The 25,337-nt window shown below is 36.7% G+C and overlaps 1 protein-coding gene across 2 annotated transcripts; it reads right to left on the minus strand.

Moving 5' to 3' along the window:
* Window positions 1–7,988: 7,988 nt before the first annotated feature.
* Window positions 7,989–13,992, minus strand: LOC114258105 (uncharacterized). Of its 2 annotated transcripts, XM_028197957.2 has the most exons (3): window positions 13,578–13,992; window positions 10,601–10,814; window positions 7,989–8,992 (listed from the first exon to the last, which is right to left on the minus strand). In XM_028197957.2, exons 1-2 carry the CDS (start codon window positions 13,952–13,954, stop codon window positions 10,664–10,666), a joined length of 528 nt encoding a protein of 175 aa, XP_028053758.2. In that variant the 5' UTR covers window positions 13,955–13,992; the 3' UTR covers window positions 7,989–8,992; window positions 10,601–10,663. The 2 variants fall into 2 exon arrangements, 1 of the variants encoding a protein (XP_028053758.2); XR_014333897.1 differs by lacking the exon at window positions 10,601–10,814.
* Window positions 13,993–25,337: the final 11,345 nt, after the last annotated feature.

The following is a 25,337-nucleotide window of genomic DNA, read 5'->3' on the forward strand; positions in this document are numbered from 1 at the left end:
TCTGACCCTCATCCTCCTCCTGCATCATAAGCTCCATATGAGCTGCAGCGTCCACTAGGTGTCTATACTCTCGGATATAAGACCCACCAACTCTCAACTTGAGGCCCCGCCTCAACTTCCGCTCAAACTCATAGCAACGGCGTTCCTCAGACGCCACCAGTTCAGGTGCAAACCTAGACAGACTGGTAAAAGTAGCCTCAAACTCGGCCACTGACAAGCCCTGCTGATTAAGCCGGCTAAACTGATCTCTCAGCTTCTCCCTTGCTACTGCAGACAAAAACCTCTCCTGAAAAGCGTTTATAAACGCCTCCCAAGTACCACCAACACGAGCTTTCTCGTACTTCCACCATTGACCCGCATCTCCCTTCAGTTGGAAGGATGCCAAGGTCACTTTCAGTGCTCCGTCCTCGATGCCAAGCATCTCAAACGTCTTCGTTGTCTGTTCGAGCCATTCATCTGCCTTAAGCGGCTCTTTAGGATCCCCGATAAACTCGTCCGGATTACACCGGAAGAACTCCCTCTTCAAGAAAGAAGGCCCTGCCTCAGCTGCCTGGTTCCCAGCTCTAAGAATACCCAAAGCTCCTGCTATCTCTCTGGCCAAGGCACCCATAGCCTGCTGACCCACTGGCTCGGCCACATTGGCCTGCCCAACTTCCTCCTGTACTGCCGGAATCTCACCCTGTAACGGTACTTCCTGCCTCGCAGGTCTACCACGCCTAGTACCTCTTCCTCGTCCTGACATCCTAATAAAGGTAACACAGAACGTTAGCACATTCATAGGTGTGCCGAAACTAAACACTCACGTCCTAATGCATGGACAAGTGTAATTCACTCCACATAAGCACATAAACACATAAGCACTTACGAACTTCATTTCTGGATAATGATAGTCCCGAGGCGTTACTAGAGTTCCGGTTAGAAACAGCGTTGATCAAGTGCTTTTCCAACAAGACTCCCAGAAACTCAAGGATCCAATCAACATCCAAGAAATTAAATCCCATACCCACATAGTCACATAAGCATGTTATCAAATAAACACATAGCATATGGTACTACATCTACGTCTCTATCAAGCGAGACAAACCCATTGTGATCCTAATCACTTCCCACGTACCCAAAGTATTCGAACCCGGTACGCTCTGATACCAAGTTGTAACGCCCTCAAAATAATAACAATAAACCCATCAGATAAGACATGCATTTACATTTAAACTAACCGCATTCCTTTCATTCATTAGAATTCCAAGACATAAGTATTACATGTAAACCTCATAACAAAATGCCCTACGGGCTTACAGCTTTCCAAGTTAACACTTGGTTACAACAAAGAGTTCTAACTCGTTTACACATTAAGCCCTTGGCTTGAAATTACATGTAATACATCAAAAGTAAAACGACAAAACTATGCCCGCCACTAGCCTCCCAGCTATGTCCTTGGAGGTGGCATGCTACCTGTACCTGAAAATGATATTCCCATATAGGGTGAGCCACAGCCCAGTAGAAATACACTAAACCAACCATGGACAATGACTAAAACATTAGCAATTGATAGTTGGTCAACACTGATACAATCACATAAATTACATATTTATGTCAACGACTTACAAGTCCCAATTACTTTTCATTTTCCCTTTTTCAACAGATAAGCATGCTAGCTCTATCATCATTTCCACAGATATGTATAAAAACTATATCTCACATTCAGATAAGCATAAAAGCTATATCCACATTCTCAACAGATATGTATATCAACAATATCCACAGATAAGCATACAAGCTGTATCCACACTCTACAACAGATATGTATATCAACAATATCCACAGATAAGCATACAAGCTGTATCCACACTTCACTTCACAAAGATAAGCATATGAGCTCTATCTTCACTTCTCTAGACAAGCATATGAGCTCTGTCTACGGAGTTCATCCCCTATCTCCTCCCAATACCTATCCGGTTTAGAGGTACATCCCCTATCTTCCCCTAAACCGCGGAGTACATCCCCTATCTCCTCCTCTACACATAACGTATATAAACACATTGGTTCTATATACAATCACACAATACACACAATTAATGTATTCTATCAACCGTCAAGTTCCATGACACATTCCATTGATTAGTTTCCGTTTACCTAATCATCATGCATTGTCTACAACAATCTCGACTATCCTCCACCGATAGCCCAAAGCAGTTATTTCTAAAACAGAAAATAAATGCACAAATGGATATTCAATCAACATTTCATTTCCTCATTTCTCACCAATTAATTATCCCAATTAATTAAACAATGTAATTAGGCCATTTTCCATAATTACCATTTCAACCCTTAGGTCCCATTTTCATCAATGATTCAACAACCATTCCACTTTTCTATGCCAAACATGCATCTAGGTTTATTATGAATAAAACCCCAACTTTTGTAAAATTACACAAAAGCCCCAAACTTTCACAAAATTACCAAACCAAGCCCAACATCTCAAAATACCAAAATTTAAAGACAAAACCCATAGAGAGGAGTAGGTTATCCCTACCTCAAATTCGGAGCTCCAAGGGAGAAGAAGACAAAACTCAACGTGCTCCAAAACCCGAGATTTTCAGATTAAAATGAAGCCCTCGACGATCAACAACTTTTTTGTAAAGGCCAAAGGTGAGCAAATCACTCCTACTAGATCAAAACCTAGAGAGAAGGTAGAGTCTAGAGTGAGAGGCTCAACAATGGTGATTTTGGAAAAGTAAGAGAGAGAAGAGAAAGTGAAAAAGTGATTTGGAAAGTCACAATTTCGGGATTTAAACCCAGTCTTCCGCTCGAGCGTAAAACACCCCGCTCGAGCGGCCACTCACAGACTTCCGCTCGAGCGGCCAACCTCCCGCTCGAGCGCAGAATGCACTCGCCCAGCACTTTTGCAGAACCAGGCCTCCGCTCGAGCTCCCAACCCTACGCTCGAGCTCACAACATTGCACAACAAGATACTGGATGGATGTAATCTACGCTCGAGCGCCAACACCCCCGCTCGAGCGTACAGGCCAAAAATCTGGGCAACTAGTTTTGGTTTCTAAACTCAACCAACCTGTAACAAACCCGCTCAACACATCCTATAACTCAAATACAAAGTAAGAAAGGATGCAAACAAGATAATAAACAACTACCAACATCCACGGACACATGTCCGGATCACTGTACAACAAGGGTAAACCCGGGATCGCTATAGTGATGAACAAATTTTGTTCGGACATCCAGTGCTGACAGGATCATTATTGTTCGACAAAATAGTTATGAACAAAATACATTTTTTCGGCTACACAGTGATGAACAAATTGTTTTGGGCTACATTCAGAATTCTGATGGCGATTCAGACGATACTTTTGTTTTTCCTCATCTTGCAAACAGTTATGCAAATCCCGTAGAAATTGGAGTATCTTCGATCGAACTCGGCGATGACGAAGATACAAAAAGCAATGAAGGAGAGGGATGAAAAATTAGGTGGGTGTGCATTTCATTGTGAAAATATTATGAATATGGGTAGATTTGGTAATAAGTGGGGTGTCCAAAAAAATATTATTAAAATTTAGGGTTTAGGGTTGGGGTCCAAAAAAATGGGGGGTCCAAAGAATTTTGGTAGGTGCTAATAGCAGCACTCTATTTGAATCACCATTAATAGTATGTTAGATTACCCACAGAGGCAGGGTGGCCAATATTTTTAGAATAATGTTATACAAATAAAAAAATTGTACAAAAAAATTTAATATATAATGACCTGACAAGTGTTGATATTATAACTTTAAAGCAAAAAGTCTATTAAAATGGATTAAATGTTTAAAAAATGTTACCGCCATATCTTTCTAGTTAATAGTCATATATTACATTCTATACAAAAACCTATAAGATTAAAATTTTCCATATTAAGAAAATTAGATTGTTTTCGATTGATATTTTTTGATTGGAAAAGGCTAAGCTCATTTGAAATCTCACACTAGAAAACATGCCATGCTTGCTCCCCGTTATCGTCCAATTATCTACACATTGTACTGTTAACAAGGACAAACCATGGACGATCAAAACAAATGTTAAGAGGATCACTGCACTATAAATGCCGAACAACCATTGTTTGAAGGTTAATTTTGTCTATAAAAAACTAATGAAACTTGAAAAGGTAAAAAAAGAGGACTGCTATTAGTACCTACCTAATTTATTTGGACCCCCACTTCTTTGAACCCCAACACACACTACTGCAAAATCATAAATAGATCACGAATTTGAAGTGTGACGTATATTTTTTAATCACGGATTTTGTATTTAGTTAAAGTGTGATATTTGAGAGTGTGATTGTTAAGGTTTATTTTCGATCACACTTTTTGACCGTTATTAAAAAATAATTCCATCGCGTGTTTTGACCGTGATAATAAATATTTAGATCATGGATTTTACGTGTGATTAATAACCAATAAAACCTGAGATTGAACTTAAATAATCCGTAATTAATAATAAGATAAGATCATGGTTATATGCATTTCTCATCATGGTTAATGTGTGTGATAAAAAAATAGTCCGACCACAAAATGTGACTATCAATCATAGTATATAAACCGTGATTAAAATCAAAATATAACTAATATCTAAAATATAATCAATATTATTTGCACAAATAATTCCTTTGAATCACAACATTGACCACATATGAATAGCTAATAATCTCATATATTTCATAAATGAAAGTCGAATGTTGGAAAAATATATACATTGAAAGTTAAAGAATAAAAGGTTTTTGACTTTAATTACACAATAAAAATCTAATTAAAAAAAATGAAAAAAATTAAAGAAAACTCAAAGTTCTTTAATGTTCCATTTTCTTTGATCATATTTCACATATCTCCAAGCAATTTTTGACCTAAATAAAAATAACACAAATTAGTTCAGAAGCCGCTAGAAGTATATGAATAAACTTACACATTTTTTTATTATTTAAAAACAAAAATAAAAAATTAATGGATATCCCACTTGCAACTATCAAGCCAAAGCTCGAGAGGTCCAGCTTATATTTTTTTTATTTCAACCACAATAAGAAAGAGAATGCAATTGATAAAATCAATGGTTCAATTGTTCAGACACCTAAAAATCCAAACATAGCTTCTATTAACTATGTTCTAATTTAATATCATTTTCCCTAGTGTGTACTCAGTCCATGACCTGGTGACTAATTTACACAGGTTAGGTGTGTAAGAACCTGAATATACAAATAAAATAAATAATTAAATAATAATTATTTTACAAACCTCAAATATTTTAAACTCCGGACCCCAAATTTGATAAATAAGGCTCTTACCATTTGAGTTGCATACAACATATATAAACATTTTGTATATTATTTATTTATTTGACCTGCACATGCATTGGGTGTGCATGCCACTAGTATAAAATAAAATAAACACAAACCCTACCCTCTTATTTGTTCTCCACAAGTTAGCAGTACCCGTGAGGGAGAAAAAGGGAGAGAGAGAGAGAGAGAGAGAAAAGAGATTGGAGAGAAACTTTCAGCAACATTGGTGGTCAACAATTCTAAGGTATTGTCCTATTTTATTATATTTATATATTGTGATGGTTCATGTGTGTAACCTACTTGTTGTTGGGAAGGAATAGGAGAAACAGATGTTTTGTTTGGTTGCCAAGACAGTGGTTGGTGATGAGGAATAATTGGTGTAATTCTTAGTCCAAAAATTCTGTACACAAACACAAACTTTAAAAATCAAGAAACCTTATTAAAAGTAAGAATTTTGAACTGGAATTTTTACAATAGATTAATTACTTATTGAATTGCATACCAGAATTTTCTTATAATTTTTGGGAGTCAAATCCATATAAACTGATGCGTTCAAATTTGTCAAGAAAACTAGTACAAAACAATAACTTCGGAAGTGTCGTTCTCTTTGGTTATAAATCCGAAAATTTTCAAATCAGCATCATTAGAACCGGCTATGAGTCTAGTTTCTTACATTTTTGGCCTTGCATTGATTGCTCGGGTATACTAAGAACCATTAATTTCTTTAAAGTGCGGCAAAAAGCAACCTGTTCGGATATAATTAATTGTAAATAATTGTTTTGATAAGCAAATCGAGTAAAACCAATTGAGATTGAAACTTAGGATATATTAGTTGATATCTGGAGGGTTTTGGAATTTTTCGAACAGAATGGAGTGGGTTTTTAATTTCAAAGTTAGCAAATAGATTGGGAAAACTTGTTTAAAATTTTGTTTTATCTTAAAGTTACTTTTAATTAAGTTTTGATCTGAACCCATATCTTGGGTAATTTGAGACCTTGAAGAACATGAACTTAGGTATTATTTAATAGTAATGGTGAGTTTGGTTGAGCCGTGATGGTGTGCTTTAGCTTAAGATTACTTAGTTTCTTATTATATATATATATATATATATATTTTTTTTTTTTCAAATTAGTAGCACTACTAGAAAACAGGGCTTTTGAGTCGGCAGTGTGCCGTCGCAAATAGCGTATTTGCCGACGCAAAAACTTTTTGCGACGGCGTTTCGACGGCAACTCAAGGGACGAAAATGGTGGGGTCGCAAAAAGTTTTTGAGTCGGCAATCTGCCGACGCAAAAAGTTTTAATTTTTTGTGACGGTAGATTGCCGACTCAAAAAGTGGTTAAATGTTTTAAAAAATTTAACTCATAATTTTCTCATTGAGGCTCCCAAGTTTCGAACACACAACCATTTGGACAATTTGACCCGAGATCACCGCGCTAAGTCCACTTCACCACCATACCTCTTTCAGATATTAAACGAGATATATATTATTTATAGTATATATACTCAATATTAATATAAAAGTATATGTATAAATTAATATATTTATTAAATATAATCAAGTAAATATATATATATATATCTTGGCTATAAATTTTTTTTTTTGCTACGGCATGAGTTGCCGACACAAAAAGATCTAATTTTTTGCGTCGGCACAAATTTGTCGACGCAAAAGGTCTATGCCGACTCAAAAGGTCTATCTTTTGCGTCGGTAAATTCAACCGACTCAAATAATGCTATCAAATATTAATTTTTTGTGTCGGCCAACGGTGCCGACGCTAAAGGTTTGGTATTTGAGTCGGTAACTCTGTGCCGTCTAAAAAAGGCTACCTTTTGCGACGGTAAAATTTGCCGACTCAAAAAACCGACTCAAAAGGCCCTTTCTTTAGTAGTGTAGTGACGTGTAGTTTTTATACTTTTGGTTTTGGGCACTAGTTGGACTTTCACATTCTATTCGAGGATTATATTATTCTATTTTTAGGTGAGTAGTTGCATACTTACATGTTTTATAAATGTTCCCCTACTCTGAACTGTTGAAAAATTAAATTGTTGTTTCAGAACTAAACTGTTTTGATAAATTATTATAGTATCAATGGAATTAAATTATTCCTAAAACATGTGTAAACTTGGCATACTGTAAACTATTTGTTATGGTCTCATTTTTATAATGGTGAACTACCATGTTTTGCGAAACTAAATTGTATTGGTTATTGGGACCATCTGTATATGAAAGTCCAAGGAAATTATTCCATTGTGTGCGGTAACTCTAGCCACTAGGGAATGGATTTGGGTTGGGCTGTGATGACTCTAGTGCTCAACGATTTTAAGGAAAAGACCTAGACTAGACTAGGCAACCTTCAATCGGATTGTTTTAGAGAAAAGGCCGGAGTTGGCACCCTGAAGATGACTCTTGGTTCAATATTGGATCCAACGGGCTTATTGCCTCGAGAACTATGTGGCATGTTACTTCTTATTCTTGGGCTTATTGCATGTTACTTGTTATTCTTAGTACCTAGAAAATTATTAATGATCATGTCGTAATCAGTTTTAAGTGGAGAATGTCATCTGTTATGGTCTTAAGAGAAACAAGTGTTTTAATTGTTGAATTGTAGAACCTTCTTTTTGAAACAGATTGTCTTTATCAAAAATGTATGTCAATCTAGTTTCTATGATATATATATATATATATATATCTTATTTTAGAATTGAACCGTGCTTTCAAAACTGTATTCACTATCCATGTTTTTACTTACTGAGCTATCAGCTGACTTAGTTGTTTATCATTTCCAGGTGTTAGAAGGACTTAGAGTGAATTCATGGCGTAGCGGGGACTCAATTGCATGCACCTCTAGGACATTCATTTATTTTGTTTTAGCTTGTTATGTCGGATTTTGTGCATACATTGTGTTTGGGTTTTATTTAGAACTATTTTATTTTGTGGGTGGTTTGTCTCCCATTTAGTATATATATATATATTTTGGGAAGTTGGTTATGGCTTGTTTTGCCATGCATACTTGTGGCATGTCATTGGATTGAGTTTTGATTTATTTATTACTGGATTATTGTTACATGTATTGTATGTGATTATGGGCCACGGCCGGCCATGCCTAGGTTTGGGGTGTGACAATGTGTCTTGTTTTATGAGTTAGAGCAGTCCACAAAGCACCAAAGCAATAACCAATCAAAGCAGTAACCAATGAGTGTGTGTTTAATGAAGTTCAACCCCAGTTTGATGTGCTGTGTGAGTTGATCAAAGTGAAGGTTGCTTTGTAGACTAAATATCATTTTTCTTAGTGTGTGTGCAATGGTGGTTAGGTACAAGCAGCCAACAAAGAAAAAACAGAGCAAGTCCAACTCCATCTAAAGCTGAAGGACTCTAACTACTGCTAAATGGCGCAATGTAAATATATTGGTCATCAAATTACCATAATATGATATTAAATTCTGGCGGATTAAAAATAAAAGGATTCCCAAAGATGGAATCAATTCCAATTACTCTAGGTCCTAAATGTCAACAAAGTCCATATCAAATACAATAAAATGGCATGTGCATATATTTACTAACAAGATAGATAAGAGTACTACCAGGTTTAGATGATGAACATGTGACTAGACTTTCAGTTCAGTAAGGAATTCCTTTGAAGCTTGCATATCCATCTTCTTGATTGCATCTTTCTGCACCCAAGAGAGCAATTGAGAAAGATAATATAGATACTTAACTTCAGAAATCAACATAGGACTTATTGGTCCATGACAAAATTTAAAAACACACATATAGTCTTTAGTCAAATGAAAATGACAAAGGAAAGAACAATTGCACCTATGCAGCTGAAATTTGTCATTATTGGAAAAATATATATATATATATATATATATATATATGTGCAGTTTTTACTCTGTACTTTAAGAGGATTGTATCCAAATAGACAAATTGAAGGAGAGAGAATAAGGGCTAATTTGACACGAAGCAAGTATTAATTTAAAATCTTACTAAATAAAACTCCAACTATAATTAACTTATGAATTTTCCTTTTATAGCCATAACTCATTCATCAACCTCATAGTGCTCACACCACACTTGTAAATTAAAAATCACAAAATGGCAAATAATTCTAATCATAAGAACCTTAAAAAAAATAAAAAATAAAAAAATAAAGAAAAAGAAAAGAGAAGAGAAAAGCAAAATGCAATGGCCTTTACATACAGAGGTGTAAGATGAAGGATGATGTTATCAGTCAAAATTACTTTGATGGGCCCAAACACTTCCAAGAATTTGTTCACTGTGAATTAAACTACTCCATCTAAATTACATTATTAACCTTCCCCAAACTATGAACTTTTAAATCAATGAATTCTAAACCCACTTCTTGTAATGATATTTCATACCAAACAAAAGCAAAAATAAATAAATATATGAAACAACAAAATGATTTTGATCAGCCCAATACAAAAAAACACACAATAAGAAATCAAATGTGTTCTTCGTGAATTAAACTACTCCATCTAAATTAAGTTATAAACCTTGCTCAAACTATGAACTTTTAAATCAATGAATTGTAAACCTACTTCTTGTAATAATATTTGGAGGATTCAATCTGAAGCATCATACCAAACAAAACCATAAAAAATAAAAAATAAAAAAAAAACAGCAAAATAACTTTGATCAACTCAATACAAAAATCCCACAATAAGAAATTAAATGTATTCCTTCACAAACACTTCCAAGAATTTGTTCCTTGTGAATTAAACTACATTTAAATTAAACTATAAACCTTGCTCAAACTATGAACTCAATAAATTGTAAACCCACTTGTAATAATATTTGGAGGATTCAATATCTATCAGCATATTTCTTTTTGACACCCAAATAGATGCCATGTTGACTGTTGTCAAGGTAATTGCAAACACAAGCAAAAGCGATTTTTTTTTTTTTTTTTTTTTGATCGGCAAAAGAACTTTATTGAATTAGAATCAAGGATAAAACCTTACATCAGACATCAATAAAAGATAAAACCTAGTAGGTACTATAAGCATCAAAATGAAGGACAGTTATCCCAACTAGGTTGGCACAAAAGAACTCACCCAATCATATGCAGCACCTACAAAACAAGGCTGAGGAGGGGTCAACCAGACAGAAGCAAAAGCACAGAGACCTAACAAGCTAGCTACTCAAACCCCTTATAGCTTTGATCCTAAACACCAAGTCAGAAAAAAAGTAATTGACCCCTTTGACATGGTATTTAACCCATAAGGTTATATGCAATAAAATAGACTCACACAAACCTTCCCAGATAATACCACGACCGGCAAACTTGCACCCATTTCTAGCCTTCCATAAATTCCATATCACAGCAGCTGGAATTGCACCCCAATACTCTTTTCCAACTTTTTGAATTTGAATCCGTCCCACCACTCCAACAACTGGCTCACAGATTGAGGAACCACCCATATAATACCCCACCGTGACAAAATCTCTGTCCAGATCTTCCAAGCAGACCTGCAATGAAGGATCACATGGTTCACATATTCATCACAAGAGTTACAAAAAATGAATAACGGGTCTACAGTAGGATCAAGAGCACCAATGCTATGAAGAAACACTGAAGTTTTTAGTCTGCCTTTCCAAGCTAGCCAATAGGTGAATTGCATCTTAGAAAGAGCAATGTTCGTCCATATCGCTCGAGGCACAGAAAGCAATAGACCAAGAATGAGATTGAACTGATCATAAACTGATTTCACAGTGAACAACCCGGAACCTTCAGCTTTCCAAACCAGTCTGTCATCATCTGATTCACTCAGTATAGGGCTACAATGAAGTAAGTGAATAAGCTGAAAGCATTCATCCATTTCCTAAGCAAACAGTTGCCTGCGAAAAGAGAAATCCCACACACCTAGAGTAGATTTTCTTCTGTAGAACTCAAACATTGTACCCTCCTTCTCTAATGACAAAGAAAACAACCTCGGAAATAGCTCTTTCAAGCTACCTTCCCCAATCCACCTGTCAATCCAGAATCTACACCTTCTCCCATTATGAAGATGAATACTTACATTCGACTGGTATAAACACAAGAGCGCTAGGGTTAGAAAATGCTGCAGACAAAATGTCCTTCCAAACTCTTGAGACTTTGGTTTGAGGATCAAAAGATGGGAACCAATCATTAGTAGCATAGTTATATTTGCTTCATAAAATATCCTTCCATAAAACCCTATTAGCACACCCGAATCTCCACCACCATTTGACAAGGAGGCATAAGTTCATAACACTCAACCTTTTGCTACCCAGACCCCTTGCATCCCTCCTTCTAGTAACATCACTCCACTTGACCATGTGAATTTTCCTCTTTAAATCAGAACTTCCCCACAAAAATTTAGCTTCAATACTTTCAAGTTCTTTAATCACAGAGACATGCATCTTGAATAAGGATAAGTAATACACCAGCAAGCTGGACAATACAGATTTTATGAGTGTTAGTCTACCCTCGAATGATAAGTGTCTTCTCTTCCAATTTGCAAGCCTCACCTTGAATTTCTTGACAATAGGGTTCCAGGTAGACTTTAATCTAGGACTTGCACCAAGAGGCATGCCTAAAAACATGAAAGGGAGATGGAAGTACCTTCTTCAGTCTAGAGGACAACACCTTGGCTAGGATTTTATAGATTGACCTAATTGAGCTAATAGGTCTGTAATCAGAAAGACTACAAGGGTTATCATTCTTAGGAATTAACGCTATAAAGGAAGAGTTCAAACCAGAAACTAGTTTGCTGTGGTCGAAAAATTCCTTAAAGAACTGCATCACTTCTACCTTCATAAACTTCCAACACTTTTTAATACCCAATAGATTAAAGCCATCTGGCCCCGGGGATTTGTTCCCATCACAAGACTTCAGAGCACTCCATACCTCAACTATGGAGAACTCTTTTTCTAAGTCTGCTACAGCCTGAGAGTTAGAAATAGTTTGGAACCCACCTACTAATTTTGGTCTCTTCTTCCAACTTTCAGAGAACACCCCCTTAAAGTGGTTCCACACAGCATTTTTTACAGACACTGGGTCTTCAAAAGAAACACCATTCACCACAACTGAATTTAATAAGTTAATGTTGTGCCTGCATTTGACCATTATGTGAAAGAACTTGGTGTTTCTATCCCCTCTCAAAGCCCAATCCTGTCTAGACTTCTGAAGCCAAAACCAATCAATCTTTTTTCTCAGTCTCCAAACCTCCCCTTTAAGCTCTGTTCTTCCGCTACTTTCAGAATTTAGCAACAATCTGGATTCAGCTAGCAAGTCCAATTTGTGTAACTCAACCTCAACCAGCTTCAACTGACTATGAAGATTACCAAACCCAGATATATTCTACTCCTTTAAAGCCCTCTTCAGGTGACCCAATTTGCTAAATAATCTGAACCCTGCCCACCCATCAACCTGCACCTCCATCCTGGATTTCTCAACAAAAGCCAAAAAACCTGGATGGAGAACCCAACAATTCAAGAATTTGAAGGGCTTTGGGCCCCAATCTCTACTATCCTCCGTTAAAAGAAGAGGGCAGTGATCAGATAAAATTCTAGGCAAACCCCAACACTTGTAATCAAATCTTAATAGCCAATCCGAATCCACAATAAATCTATCAATGCGGCTCCATCTACCTTCTTCTCTAGAATCCCTCCAAGTAAATTTTCTACCCAGCAATGGCAGCTCCACCCCTTCCATATGATCAATGAAAATGTTAAAGTCATTCATTCCCACATTTCTCCTAGAGCTTCCCACCCTTTCCCCTAAGTGCCTGATTTCATTAAAATCCCCACCCATACACCAGGGGTTGGGAAATGAAGGCTTAATTCTAGATATCAGATCACAGAGGTTCCTTCTAATGGTTACGTTATTAGGAGCATACACATTTAACACCACACAATCAAAATCTGGCATGATCTTCCCAGCTAAGAGAATAAAATTTTTGGAGTAGCAACAATCAACTAATTCAAACACAGTAGGATTCCAAATGCACAATAGGCCTCCTGCACTCCCACAAGCACCCACTTCCATGAACTCGAAATTAACCTCTGGCCAAATTGATCGAACAAGGTTCGGATCAAAAGCAGCCCGTTTTGTTTCTTACAAACGCACCATATCCACCTTATTCTCTTTGATGATTTTCTTTATTTTCTCCTTTTCACCTCCCTACCAAACCCTCTAATATTCCAAGACAAGATCTTCATAACAAAATATTTAAGCAACCACTTTACACCCAAGAAAAAAAGAATTACCTGGCTTTTGATTTCTTCCTCTGCTCCACCCTCTCAGCATCCAATTGTTCGAGCTCAATAATCTTCTTTAGTACTCCATCTTCTTGCCCTTCAAAATCGATTCCAAGTAATTTCCCCATACGAATTGTAGCTTGCGCCTCATCAAGGATAATTTGGCCTTTACTTGGACTTGCATGCGAAGCTGAAGCCAGAGAGAAAGGTGCAACTGCAGCTCTGAGTGTTGCCCCTTTCTGAGCTCTAGTTTTATGATTTTTGACCCTTTGACCCTGAGATTTGTTCTTGCTCTTCCCTTTTTCTGAAATGCGTGGTGCTTTGCTTCCACTCTTACGCATCCCTGAGTCCAGCCCCTTGAGTAATTCTGGTGATTTGGAGCACATGCTTGAGCTGCTAGATATGTCATCATCTTGAGAGTGAATTTTTGCTCTAACATTTGCCAACCCACTGACCTCCCCTGTATTTACATTCCGAATGCCCACGGAGGCATCTCCACTATCTTCCACAGGACCATTAACCATCAGTCCATTACCCTCCATTTCCTCAATTAAACAAATACTAGCTGGTTGAGGCCTATTTAACAACGTGGGCTTATTTCAAACAATTTCCAATTTGAGCCCATGGCATGGCCCAACAGAGCCACTAAAGCTCCTCATAAACCCAAAATCAGATACGTTGTTATCCTTCCTAACGTTCACCACAACCTGTTCAACTTGTCCTTCCCGCGTGCCGACATCCCTCACGAAGTCACAGTCTCCGAAAGTATCATTAACCACTGAAATCGAGTTCCCATGGTCTGACGCCACCAAAATCGAGTTCCCATGCCGCTTTTGGTCCACCGCAACAGTGTGTTCCACCTCCTCGAGCGAGTTCCCATGCTGCTTTTGGTGCACCGTAGCAGTGTGTTCCACCTCCTCGATTCTGTCATCTTGTTGATGGTTAACTCCGGCAACTGAACTCTCCGACCGGGAAGTGAAGAGATGTTCAACCCCCATTTTTGGCGCAACTCCCATTCAAAATCTACACTTTACTTCCTTCCCCCACCGAAACCTTGAAAGTTCTCTTATTGCACTCAACCTTTATCGATGAGTTAATTGCTTCCATGGACCTAGTATGAACCATTACTTTGCCACAGTTAAGAGATTTTGAATCCACAAGGTTATCCTCCAATCTGATGATTTCCCCCCATAATGACCCAATACTTTGAAGTGTGCTAGTGTTCCATGCATGGAAAGGTATACCATAACAGTACAACCAAACTAGCCTTGAAGACTCCATAGGCAAATCTTTATCCCACAATCTTATATTGTCATAAAGATCTTGAATGAGGTCTGCCATCAAACTAAACTTCTGGTGCAATATCTCTTCTACTGGAAAAGTTCATAGAATTAAATTACCACCTCCAAATCAAAAATGAATTTCTTGCATACTGTTATTCAAGATTAAACTCTGCAACTTCCCTAGCATCGACATACTCTTGATACGTACCACCATACATCTCTGTGACCATTCACTGCCTTCGTCTGAAATTGCCACTTTTAACAACTTACTGGCATCGCCCCCCCCCCGGTTCCTTCACAATGTCCGCATACGATTTTGTTCCTCTGCATGTACTCACCCCAATGCCTTTAAGAACAGGCACATTGGATGCATTTGGTTTACTGCCATCCCCTGCTGCACACTCCACTCTTTGACTGGTCTCATGAACTACACCAGATACAGTTCTGTGATATCTCTTCCCATTATCATAATCTGCAAACTTTACCTGCAGTTGTTTATTGCCACACCAGGCCCCATTTGCCTTCTGGATCGCCATCTTTGCTGCCACTACACACTCGTAACGAACAAACCCAAATCTTGTTCCCACTTTGCTTCTCTTAAATGATATGAAAACATGTTTCACCACTCCAAACTTAGAGAACATAGTAAACATGCCTTTAGGATCCAAATCATATGGAAGGTTGTTGCAAAAATTGAAAACAGCTTCAAGCCTGGACCACTTCGCCTGTGACCAGCAGCTCTCCCTCTGTAGAACACCGGTTGCCAACCCCCTTCAAATCTCCTACCATCAGCTTTTTCAACTTGCCCCTCCATTTTCATTAGGAAACTGGTCTACTTCCCCTTTTTCCCCTTCCCTTTACCACCACTCTCTCTCTCTATCGGGCTTTTCTCTGTTTGTTGGTTAGCTTTGAAGTGATGATGATGATCTCTCTCTCTTTTCTGCATGTCGATTCTGGAAGTGCAATTTACAACTGAAGTGACAAATGTACTATGGGAATTAGCGTACAAATGAGGGTAGTCTGTGAAGTGATAAGTATACTACACGCAAAAGCAATTTAACACTGCTCAACATGAAAGATAAAAATAAAAATAAAATAAACAAATAAATAAATAAAAAATCAATTTTGAAACCAAAGAAAGAATTCAACAATTGAATCCACTGCCCTAAATCATCTTGTTGAGCCCAAAATATATGTGATTCCTGCTAAAGGAAAAAATCCACTTATCCATCTTTTTATTGGGAAAAAAATCCCAAACAAGTAGAAGCCATAAAATAATTAACATTTCATTGAATTTACATTATTATTATTATATGAACATGCAAAAACTGGTAGTCCATGGTTAAATTGATTTTACACCTAATTCTACATTCCTAAACTGATATTAAAGAATATAATGTTTTTTTTTTTTTTTTTGGATCAAGAAAAGATTCAATTACACAGAATTGAGCTAAAGGCACCCAACAAAAGCCATAGGAGGCTGGGAAACCCAATTAACAGGCAAAGTATCATGCAAACAAGAGGAAGCCACCCAATGTGCAGCCCTGTTCCTAACTCTGGGGCACCATTTAAAAGCCAAACCCCCGCTGCTGGCCATTGACTGAATATCATTCATCACAGCACAAATATCCCACGGAGGAACCCCCTCTGACACACACAGCTGAATGACATTTTTGCAATCACTCTTAATCTCCACATTTGCACAATTAAGAGCACGGGCCATGGTGCAAGCAAGTTGCACTACAGATGCTTCACCTTGTATTGCTGTTGCTAATTGAATTTTTGCAGCGATGATGGCCCTTTTCGTCCCTAAGAAGTACTGCAACAGCCTCCTTGCCTCTACTCAAGTCAGTTGCCGCATCGCAATTAAATTTCCATTTCTCTCTCGAAGGAGGAACCTAATGAGGCTCATGACCCTGTGCCGTTGCTGCTGTTTCCACAAAGGCAGAGCCCACCTCGAAAGCCCCCAAAAATTCAGCTTCCTCTCTTTTAGCCTTAGCAATCACCTTGATTGGATTCACAGGGCATTGGTTGAAAATGTAATCATTTCTCGCCTTCCAAATGCTCCAAACCACCCAAACCATTGAGCAGATCACTGTCCTGCCCCAACTCACTGCACCCAAGGATGCAAAGAGATTACCAAACCAAGACCAAACTGTTCCCAAGTTAAGTTCATCACATCTGAAGCCCAACCCACTGCCAAACCAGACTCCTTTAGCCCATTCACATTCAACTAAAAGGTGTTCCACTGGCTCCACAACTGATAGACACACAGGGCAATGAGTGGAATTGGCACACCGCCTACGCCATAAATTATGTTTTGTTGCCAAGGTGTTACGATAAATCCTCCACAAGTAGTGTTTGAGTCTTGGAGGCAAATTCAAATTCCATGCAAACTTCCATTCCTTCTCAAACCAATCTGAAGAAGAGCAGGGTAAATTAATCCCTACAAAAGCTTGCTTCACTGCTTCTTGATAGCCGATTTGACTGTGTAACAGCCCATCGAGTCATGGTGCCACACAATAGTGTCATTTCCTTCCATCACCGCAACCGGGATGGAGAAGATGGCATCACAATCCTTATCCGCAACCAGAGTTCTAATTTTTCCCTCATCCCATGTTTTACGAACGGGAGCAATCACCTCACTCACCTTCTGCACTGTTGGAATGTGTCTCACATCGCTTAGAGTTGCCCCATTTGTGCTGGTTATAAGGATCCAGTTTTCCTCTCCTTAATACCTAGGTTTTAAGGAAAAGTGTGGGTTGGGCTTTTCAATTTGGTATTAGAGCTTTGTTGGGCTTGTGATTGGTGTGCCGTTTGTTTGGCTATTGTATATTGTGGTCTAAGAGGGTGTGTTAAAATGTGTCCCACATCGCCTGTAGTTGCCCCATCTGTGCTAGTTATAAGGCTGCAGTTTTTTTCTCTTTAATACCTGGGTTTTAAGGAGAAGTGTGGGCTGAGCTTTCAATTTGCACCTTTGCCGCAATGTTCCTTGCCGTTTGGACTTTAAACCCCGAATTTGAAGGGATCCATCGATCCTCCCAAAAATTAATCGATTTGTCGTTTAAAGCTTGCCACTGAAGCCCACTATTAAGAACTTCTCTACCTTGTAGCAAGCTTGCCCATGCCTGTGAGGGTCGCAACCCCCTAACTGCATGATAAAAATCTGAGTTGGGGTAGTAGATTCCTTTCATAATTTTTGCATATAAGGAGTTCGGATATTTTATTAATCTCCATCCTTGGCAAGCAAGGAGTGCTCTATTAAAAGCCCGAAAATCCTAGAAGCCCAAACCACCATTTTTCCTAATCAACACAACCTACTTCGGCTGGCCCATTGAATTCCACCCTCCTCGGGATCACCTTTCCACCATAAATTCCTTATGTAGAAGCTCAACTTATCACAAAGCTTATTGGGAAATATGAAATTTGCCATCGCATAAGTTGGCATCGCCTCGGCCACAGATTTAATTAGAACTTCACGACTCGCTTGGGAAAGTAACTTAGGCTTCCATACTTGCAACTTAGATAAAACCTTTTCGCATAAAAAATTAAAAGCTTCAGCCTTGGAGAGGCCCCAACATGATGGCAGCCCCAAATATCCCATATCTCACACTTGCCTTCATTTTTGGAATCCTTAACATCCCACAGATCTTCAATTGCCTAGAGGGAGAAACATAGCTTGAGAATTGTACCCCCAATTTATCAAAATAACGGATTTCCCTAAAGCATCACCGTAAATTTTCAGTAATCTACCAACGTCCTGACACTCTTCAGCATTTGCCTTAAAAATGGCACTGCATCATCCATAAAAAACAGATGCAAGAGGACAGGACACCCCCTCCGTATCTGTAGTCCAGAAATTTTCCCCTCTTGCACACTTCGAGCAATCAATCTCGAGAATACATCTATACCGAGAATAAACACAAAAGTCGATTGATTTGGCGTGATTACATCCCTCAAAATCCCTTTTAATCTGTTAGAAAGAATCTTAGTAATCACCTTTAAGTTAAAGTTGCACAGACTGATTGGTTTATAATGCATTAATGTTTCCAGAGCTTGAACTTTAGGAATAAGGATCAAATTCGTATGATTGAGTTCCTTCAACAAATGTCCCCCCCGAAAAGAGCTTTTCACTGCTTTACACACGGATGGCCCCACAATGTCCCAATGCTTATGATAAAAACAACCAAGAAATCTGTCAGGCTCAAGATCTTTCCAGGAACCCATCTAAAAAAACACTGACTTGACTTCATCATCCAATACATCCCCGAATCAACAGAGAGTTCATGCTATCCATAATGACCCTACCCACCACCTCTAACGCATCTATCATTCCTCCCTCACTATCTCCAGAAAATAGGTTTGAAAAATAATCGAACAAATGGGAAATAATTTCTGAGTCTGAAGTAAGTAGACTACCAGCTTCGTTCTTCAATTGCAAAATTTGATTCCGTTGACGTCGTTGATTAATGGTCGCATGAAAGAAAGCCGAATTTTTATCTCCAAAATTAAGCGACCGAACCTGGGATCTCTGATGAAAAAATATCTCCTCTCTTTTCGTTACCATTTCCAACTCTTGACATAAACATATCTATAGGTCCTTATTTTCCGTTGAATGATCTTGAGTCTGGACCCTTGCAATCTGCTCTCAAAGTTTCTCCGTTTGCCTTCTTCCATTTCCAAACTCGTGCCACTCCATGCCCAAAGCCTTCTTTGACATCTTTTCAATTTCTGTACAAGTTAAAACATATGAGAGCCCGATTGTTCATGATCCCATGTAGATTTACTTTGTCTACACAATTCCAAAGTGATTAAAATCGAAATTTTCTAGGTACTCGAACCAATGGGACATAACAATTAATCACCAAGGGGCAGTGGTTTGATCCAAAGCAAATATCATGAAATATTTGGGCATTCGAGAATAAATCCCTCCATGCAACTATCGGCAACGCATGATCCAATCTTTCTCGAACATTGTCTCTGCCACCCTGATTATTGGACTAGGTAAAAGCATTCCCCTTAAACCCCAAATCCACCAAATCACAATCCGAAACCATTTCTCTAAATTCATTCAATTCATAACTATTACACTCTCTTCCTCCTTGCTTCTCCCAAATAGAGCCCACTTGATTGAGTTCACCAATACATAACCAAGGGTACTGCATCTCCCTGGCCATATCAATCAAGTATTTCCAGAACACTCTCCTTTCCTACCTACAAGGAGGGCATAGATGAACGAAGCTGCCCAATCACATCCACCTCGATGCGAAATAATACATCGTTGCATTTGATTATTAAAACATGAGGAGCTTTGGGCATAATTAGAAGCATAATAATAGAAACTTCACACAGCTTATGAAGCATGCTTTCTAGTCCTGCCTTAAGATATATACATCAATCATACTAATATTTTAATGGGCAAATTACACTGACAGTCCTTATAGTTTGGAACTCATGTCACTTTGGTCTTTAACTTTTCAATTGTAATACATTTGATCTTAAATTTTGAATCTTGTTCCAAATAAGGACAATTGAAGAAACCATTGCTCAATTTTAAGGGCAAAGTCGTCAATTTGATAAAATATAAATTGATTTGACAAAAATAAATGTCAAAAAAATATTTTTGAATGTTTAAAAATTATTTCTACCCACCAAAAATAAAATTATGTAAAATTGATAAATTTTTTACGTATTTATTTATTTTACCAAGTTAATTTTTATTATGCGTTTGGATGATGATCATGTAATAGGTGGTTGTTAGGCTTTTAATGTGTAATCGATACATTTAATATATGAAATATTTTTAGTTTTGGATGTTTTTATTTAATGGATTGGTTTGATAATGATATCAAAGTTGTCGCCATATTTGACTTTTGAAAAAATAGAAACTAATTTAATGAAAATAAAAACAACCGCCCGTTACATGATCATCATCCAAACACATAATAAAAATTTATTTGGTAAAAAATAAATAAATAAATGTATAAAAAATTTATCAATTTTACATAATTTTATCGTTGGTGGGTAGAAATATTTTTTTAAAATTTCAAAATATTTTTTTGACATTTATTTTTGTCAAATTAGTTTATATTTTTTTTTTATCAAATTGAAGACTTTGCCCTTGAAATTGAGTAATGGTATCTTCAATTGTCCTTATTTGGAACAAGATTCAAAATTTGGGGTCGAATGTGTCACAATTAAAAAGTCAAGGATCAAAGTGACACAAACCCCAAACTATAGGGACCATTACTGTAATTCACCCTATTTCAATTGCTGAAAGATTCAAAAAAAAAAAATTAAAATTCTTCTAGAACCATACTTTCTCATGAATTTTCTTCAAGAACCAACGTGGAACCAAAAAAAATTGTGATGTCAACACTTTGAATAATAATAATAATATATTTATTTAAAAAAAGAGTATCTCTATAAAAAAACCAACAAACATGTGCTTCTATATCAACAAACATCTCATTACTAAAAAAACAAAGGTAATTTCTGAAACAAAGACCCAAGGGTACTAATTCAAACAAACAAAAATGCAGCACATCATGCTTGTGATGATAAAAAACCAACAGTAACAAATCTGAAGTAATGACCCAAAGGTAGTTCCTATAGCAGTTTACTCATGTAGAGAAATAAGAAATCAGTCTCCAAGCTTTTGTAATCCAACACCAGAGGAATCAAAGAATTCGTGAGCTCAAAACTTGATCAAATTAACCAAATACTAGCTGCGCAACAAATCAAGGTCAAATCTAGTAAAACTTTTAGATAAAAAAACCCTTTTGTCCCTCTAAATTAGTAGATTCTTAATTTTATCACTTTGGAAACTGTTAGACTAAACTAACATAAAAGAAAGCATCAAAAGTGTCCACGGACAAATGGGAATGTATTTATTGAAAACTACTTCTCAACGAAATCATTAATGAAAATAATAATCCAACCCTTTCTTCAAAAATCATATTTAGATCAAGAAAATGGACTTCAACAATCAATCATATGCAAAACACAATATGGATAAGTTCATAATTCATCCCTGATGCTGCAAGCCTGCAACATAAGAATGTGTTAATCTATAATATCTTTCGCAAGCATGTGCATAAATCATGTAGGGGATCAACTATTACAATTAAGAACAAACAAGAAAAATAACTCGACTCAGATCAACCAGAAAATTTTGACAATTCAGTACACCTTAATTTGACAATTCAAAGAAAAATAATTTATCCCAATTCTAGGCTCTGTCTGCTAAGGAATCTTACATTTGGGTTCTGCACATCCCTCTATGGTGTATAATAATATCTCCTTTACCTATTAGAAAACAAAAAACTTCACTAACCCATCAAATTTTCACCAAGCAATTTATTAATTTTCACCAAACAAATCTGACAAAAGGCTTTTTCAATCTAAACTTCAGAGTGTTAGACTGTTTTTCTCTAGCAACCCAACCTCACCACCAGCCACCATCTACTTGTATATTCTTCTCTCGTAACACTGTTTGTAATAATACTAAAATTAAAATGCTTCAAGAACCATACCAATTGATAAGAATTTTCTTCAAGACCCATCGTGGAACCAAAAATGCCTTAATTCCATGAGAAAACAGTTGTTTCAATGTCGAATAATTCCATGTGAAAATGCCCTTAATCCATGAGAATCAGTGTTAAATCAAATTAAAATACCCTAAATCCATGCGAAAGTATCAATGTTAAATCAAATAAACCCTAATTCCATGAGAAAGTAGATGTTTCAGTGTTAAATCAAATTAAAATGCCCTAAATCCATGAGAAAATATTTGTGTTAAATCAAATAAACCCTAATTCCATGAGAAAATGCCATAAATCCATGAGAAAGTAGATTTTTCAGAGTAAAATCAATAGGAAGTAGGTGTTTCAGTGTTAAATCAATAGGAAGTAGGTGTTTCAGAGTTTCATCAGAAGATTATAGAGAAAAAACCTACTTCCTTAAAGAAACCAAATTCTTCTTAAGTTCAACAATGGTGAGCCCGAGGAAGGAGCAATGCTCGAGGAAGAGGCAGAAGGTATGCACATAGAGAGACAAAGAGGGAGAAGAGAGCAAAAGTACTTTTTCCAAACATAATATTCTAATGTAACCCTAAAAAAAAAAAAAAAAAGATGTAAGATTCTTCAAACCATTTCAAAAAAAATATAAAAATTCCTTAGTAAGTTTTGGATAAGTTTGTAATTTCCAACTGTGAGTGTTACGTTTGAAAAAAGTACACTAAGTAATTTTCTTAGTATTTTTATGTATGTTATATTGGAGTGTTACGTTTGAGATTACATTGATTAGAGTGTTACGTTTGGAAAAAGCATATTAAAGAGTTTTTTTATGTGCTACATTGGAGTGTTTCGTTTGGAAAAAGTTTGGAGTGTTATGTTGTTACGTTTGGAAAAAGTACACTAATGAGTTTTTTAGCGTATTACATTGGAGTGTTACATTCTTATTCGTAATGTGGGATTTGTTCCAGAAGGAGAAAAAATTCCAAATCCTCTGTAGTGCAAATTGTCCAAATGTGTAATTTCACATTTGGAGAAACCCACTTTTATCCTTTAAAAATTAAACCGATACGTGTAAGTTACCATCTTTTTTTGTAATTTCCACTTTAATGAGACTTTTGGATTCATAAGAAAAAAGAAAGGACTAAACCCTTTACAAGATTACATTTTAGGATTTATTGATGCTTCACCCAAAAATATATACAATCACACTTATTTAGAAGAGAAAATTGGTCTAGGGTCCTTATCTGATTTTTAGTAATAGAAGAGGTCCACAATATTATTTTGTGATGTCTAAGGTCCCTCAACCTTGACACCCATATATTACAGAGAAATTTGATTCTCCCAAATCAAACTGGCCTCTCTCTCTCTCACTCTTCCTCTCTATCAGCTCTTCATCCAATGTTGCACCATCAATCATCTGCGATCGCCAATACGATTCAACGACTCTCCTGCTCGAATCCATATCTCTTTGACCTCCCACAAAACCCAAAAACACACCACCAAGCTCGAATTTGATTTGAAACCCTAGAAAAAAAATTGAATGATTGAAAGAACTCACAATGTTGATTGACAGATTCAATACAAAATTCAAAGATTGATTACAGGATTGAAGAGTAAATGATCTTAGAGGTTGATTGTTTGAAGTTGGAATAGTCGGAATTGAATAGTTTGAATTGAGCAAGTTCTTCTTCTTCTTCTTCTTTCAAGTATAGACAGCGATGGCATCAGGTCGGGCGATCTTAATGAAAATGCTAGCTGGGCTGAAACCACCAAATCATTTGGCCCTTTAAAATAGACAAGGTATTGTGTAATCTTTTGACCATCGAGATATGGTGTTCTAAGTTGCTGTGAGGTTTATCACCACTGTATTGAATAATATTTTGAAGGGTAAATTACACTGATCTTGAGGTTTATAACAATTACACAAATCTATATGTATATGTATGTATATTGGTTATTGTTGTTGCTTATTCACCCATATTTGTGATGAAGTTCTAGTCTGGCCAGTGAAAATTATTGTGCTAAAATTTCTTTGGTTTGGTTAAAACAATTTTCTCTGGTTTAAAATTGTGAGGAAACACAGAGAAATTTGTGAAGAAAGCCAGAGAAATTTCAATTTTCTCTAGATTTCTCTAGTTTGAACCCAGAGAAATTCTCATTTCAGTGAGTCTCTCTCTCTCTATATATATATGTGTGTGTGTGTGTATGCGTATGTATATTGGTTGTTTTTGCTTATTTGGGTGATCGATTTGTGTATTGCACATCATGATTGGGAATGGATCTCATCATTTATTATTGACGAGATAGCTCTCATTTTCTCTATTTATATGTGCAAAATTTGATGCGTATATTGGAAGCAAGATCGCTTCGATCGACATTGGTGCACCTGTCGTTCGAATGTCTTAGAGTCCAAAAAATTTTGTCAAAATGGTGGTTGTTTAATTTTCTCTAGTTTGTCATTGTTTGAATATCTTATAGTCCAAAGAAAATTGATCAAACTGAAAATGGTGGTTGTTCAATTTTATCTAGTTTACTGTTGTCTAAATGTCTTATAGTCCAGAGAAAATTAGTCAAAATACAAATGGTGGTTGTTCAATTTTCTCTAGTTTATTGTTGTCTATCTTACAATCCAGAGAAAATTGGTCAAAATGAAAATGGTGCTTGTTCAATTTTCTCTGGTTTGATAAAAAACACAGAGAAAATTATGAGCAAACCATAGAAAATTGGTCAAAACACAAAGAAATTCTCTGGGAAGTCTAGAGAAATTCTTTGGATCGAAATTTCTCTAGATCAATGTTAAGGGACCTTAGACATTATGAAAATATTGGGTGTCTTTTATGTTATAAAATCTTAATACCAGGGATCCTAAAAAAAAACCCCTATTCAGAAACGATGATTAATATATATATACGTGCATATAATTACACTTATTTAGAAGGTGTGATTAAAAATAAATACTATCTCACACA

Source organism: Camellia sinensis, chromosome 1, assembly GCF_055761805.1.
Source record: "Camellia sinensis isolate YWXY chromosome 1, ASM5576180v1, whole genome shotgun sequence".
Lineage (NCBI taxonomy): Eukaryota > Viridiplantae > Streptophyta > Magnoliopsida > Ericales > Theaceae > Camellia > Camellia sinensis.

Excerpts from the sequence above, each read along its gene's own strand:
- LOC114258105 (XM_028197957.2), bottom strand. The coding sequence starts at position 13,954 with ATGTGCTCCAAATCACCAGAATTACTCAAGGGGCTGGACTCAGGGATG. Across the intron at positions 10,815-13,577 it reads AGGAAGAAATCAAAAGCCAG|GTCTGCTTGGAAGATCTGGA; the intron begins GTAATTCTTTTT and ends CCTTCATTGCAG.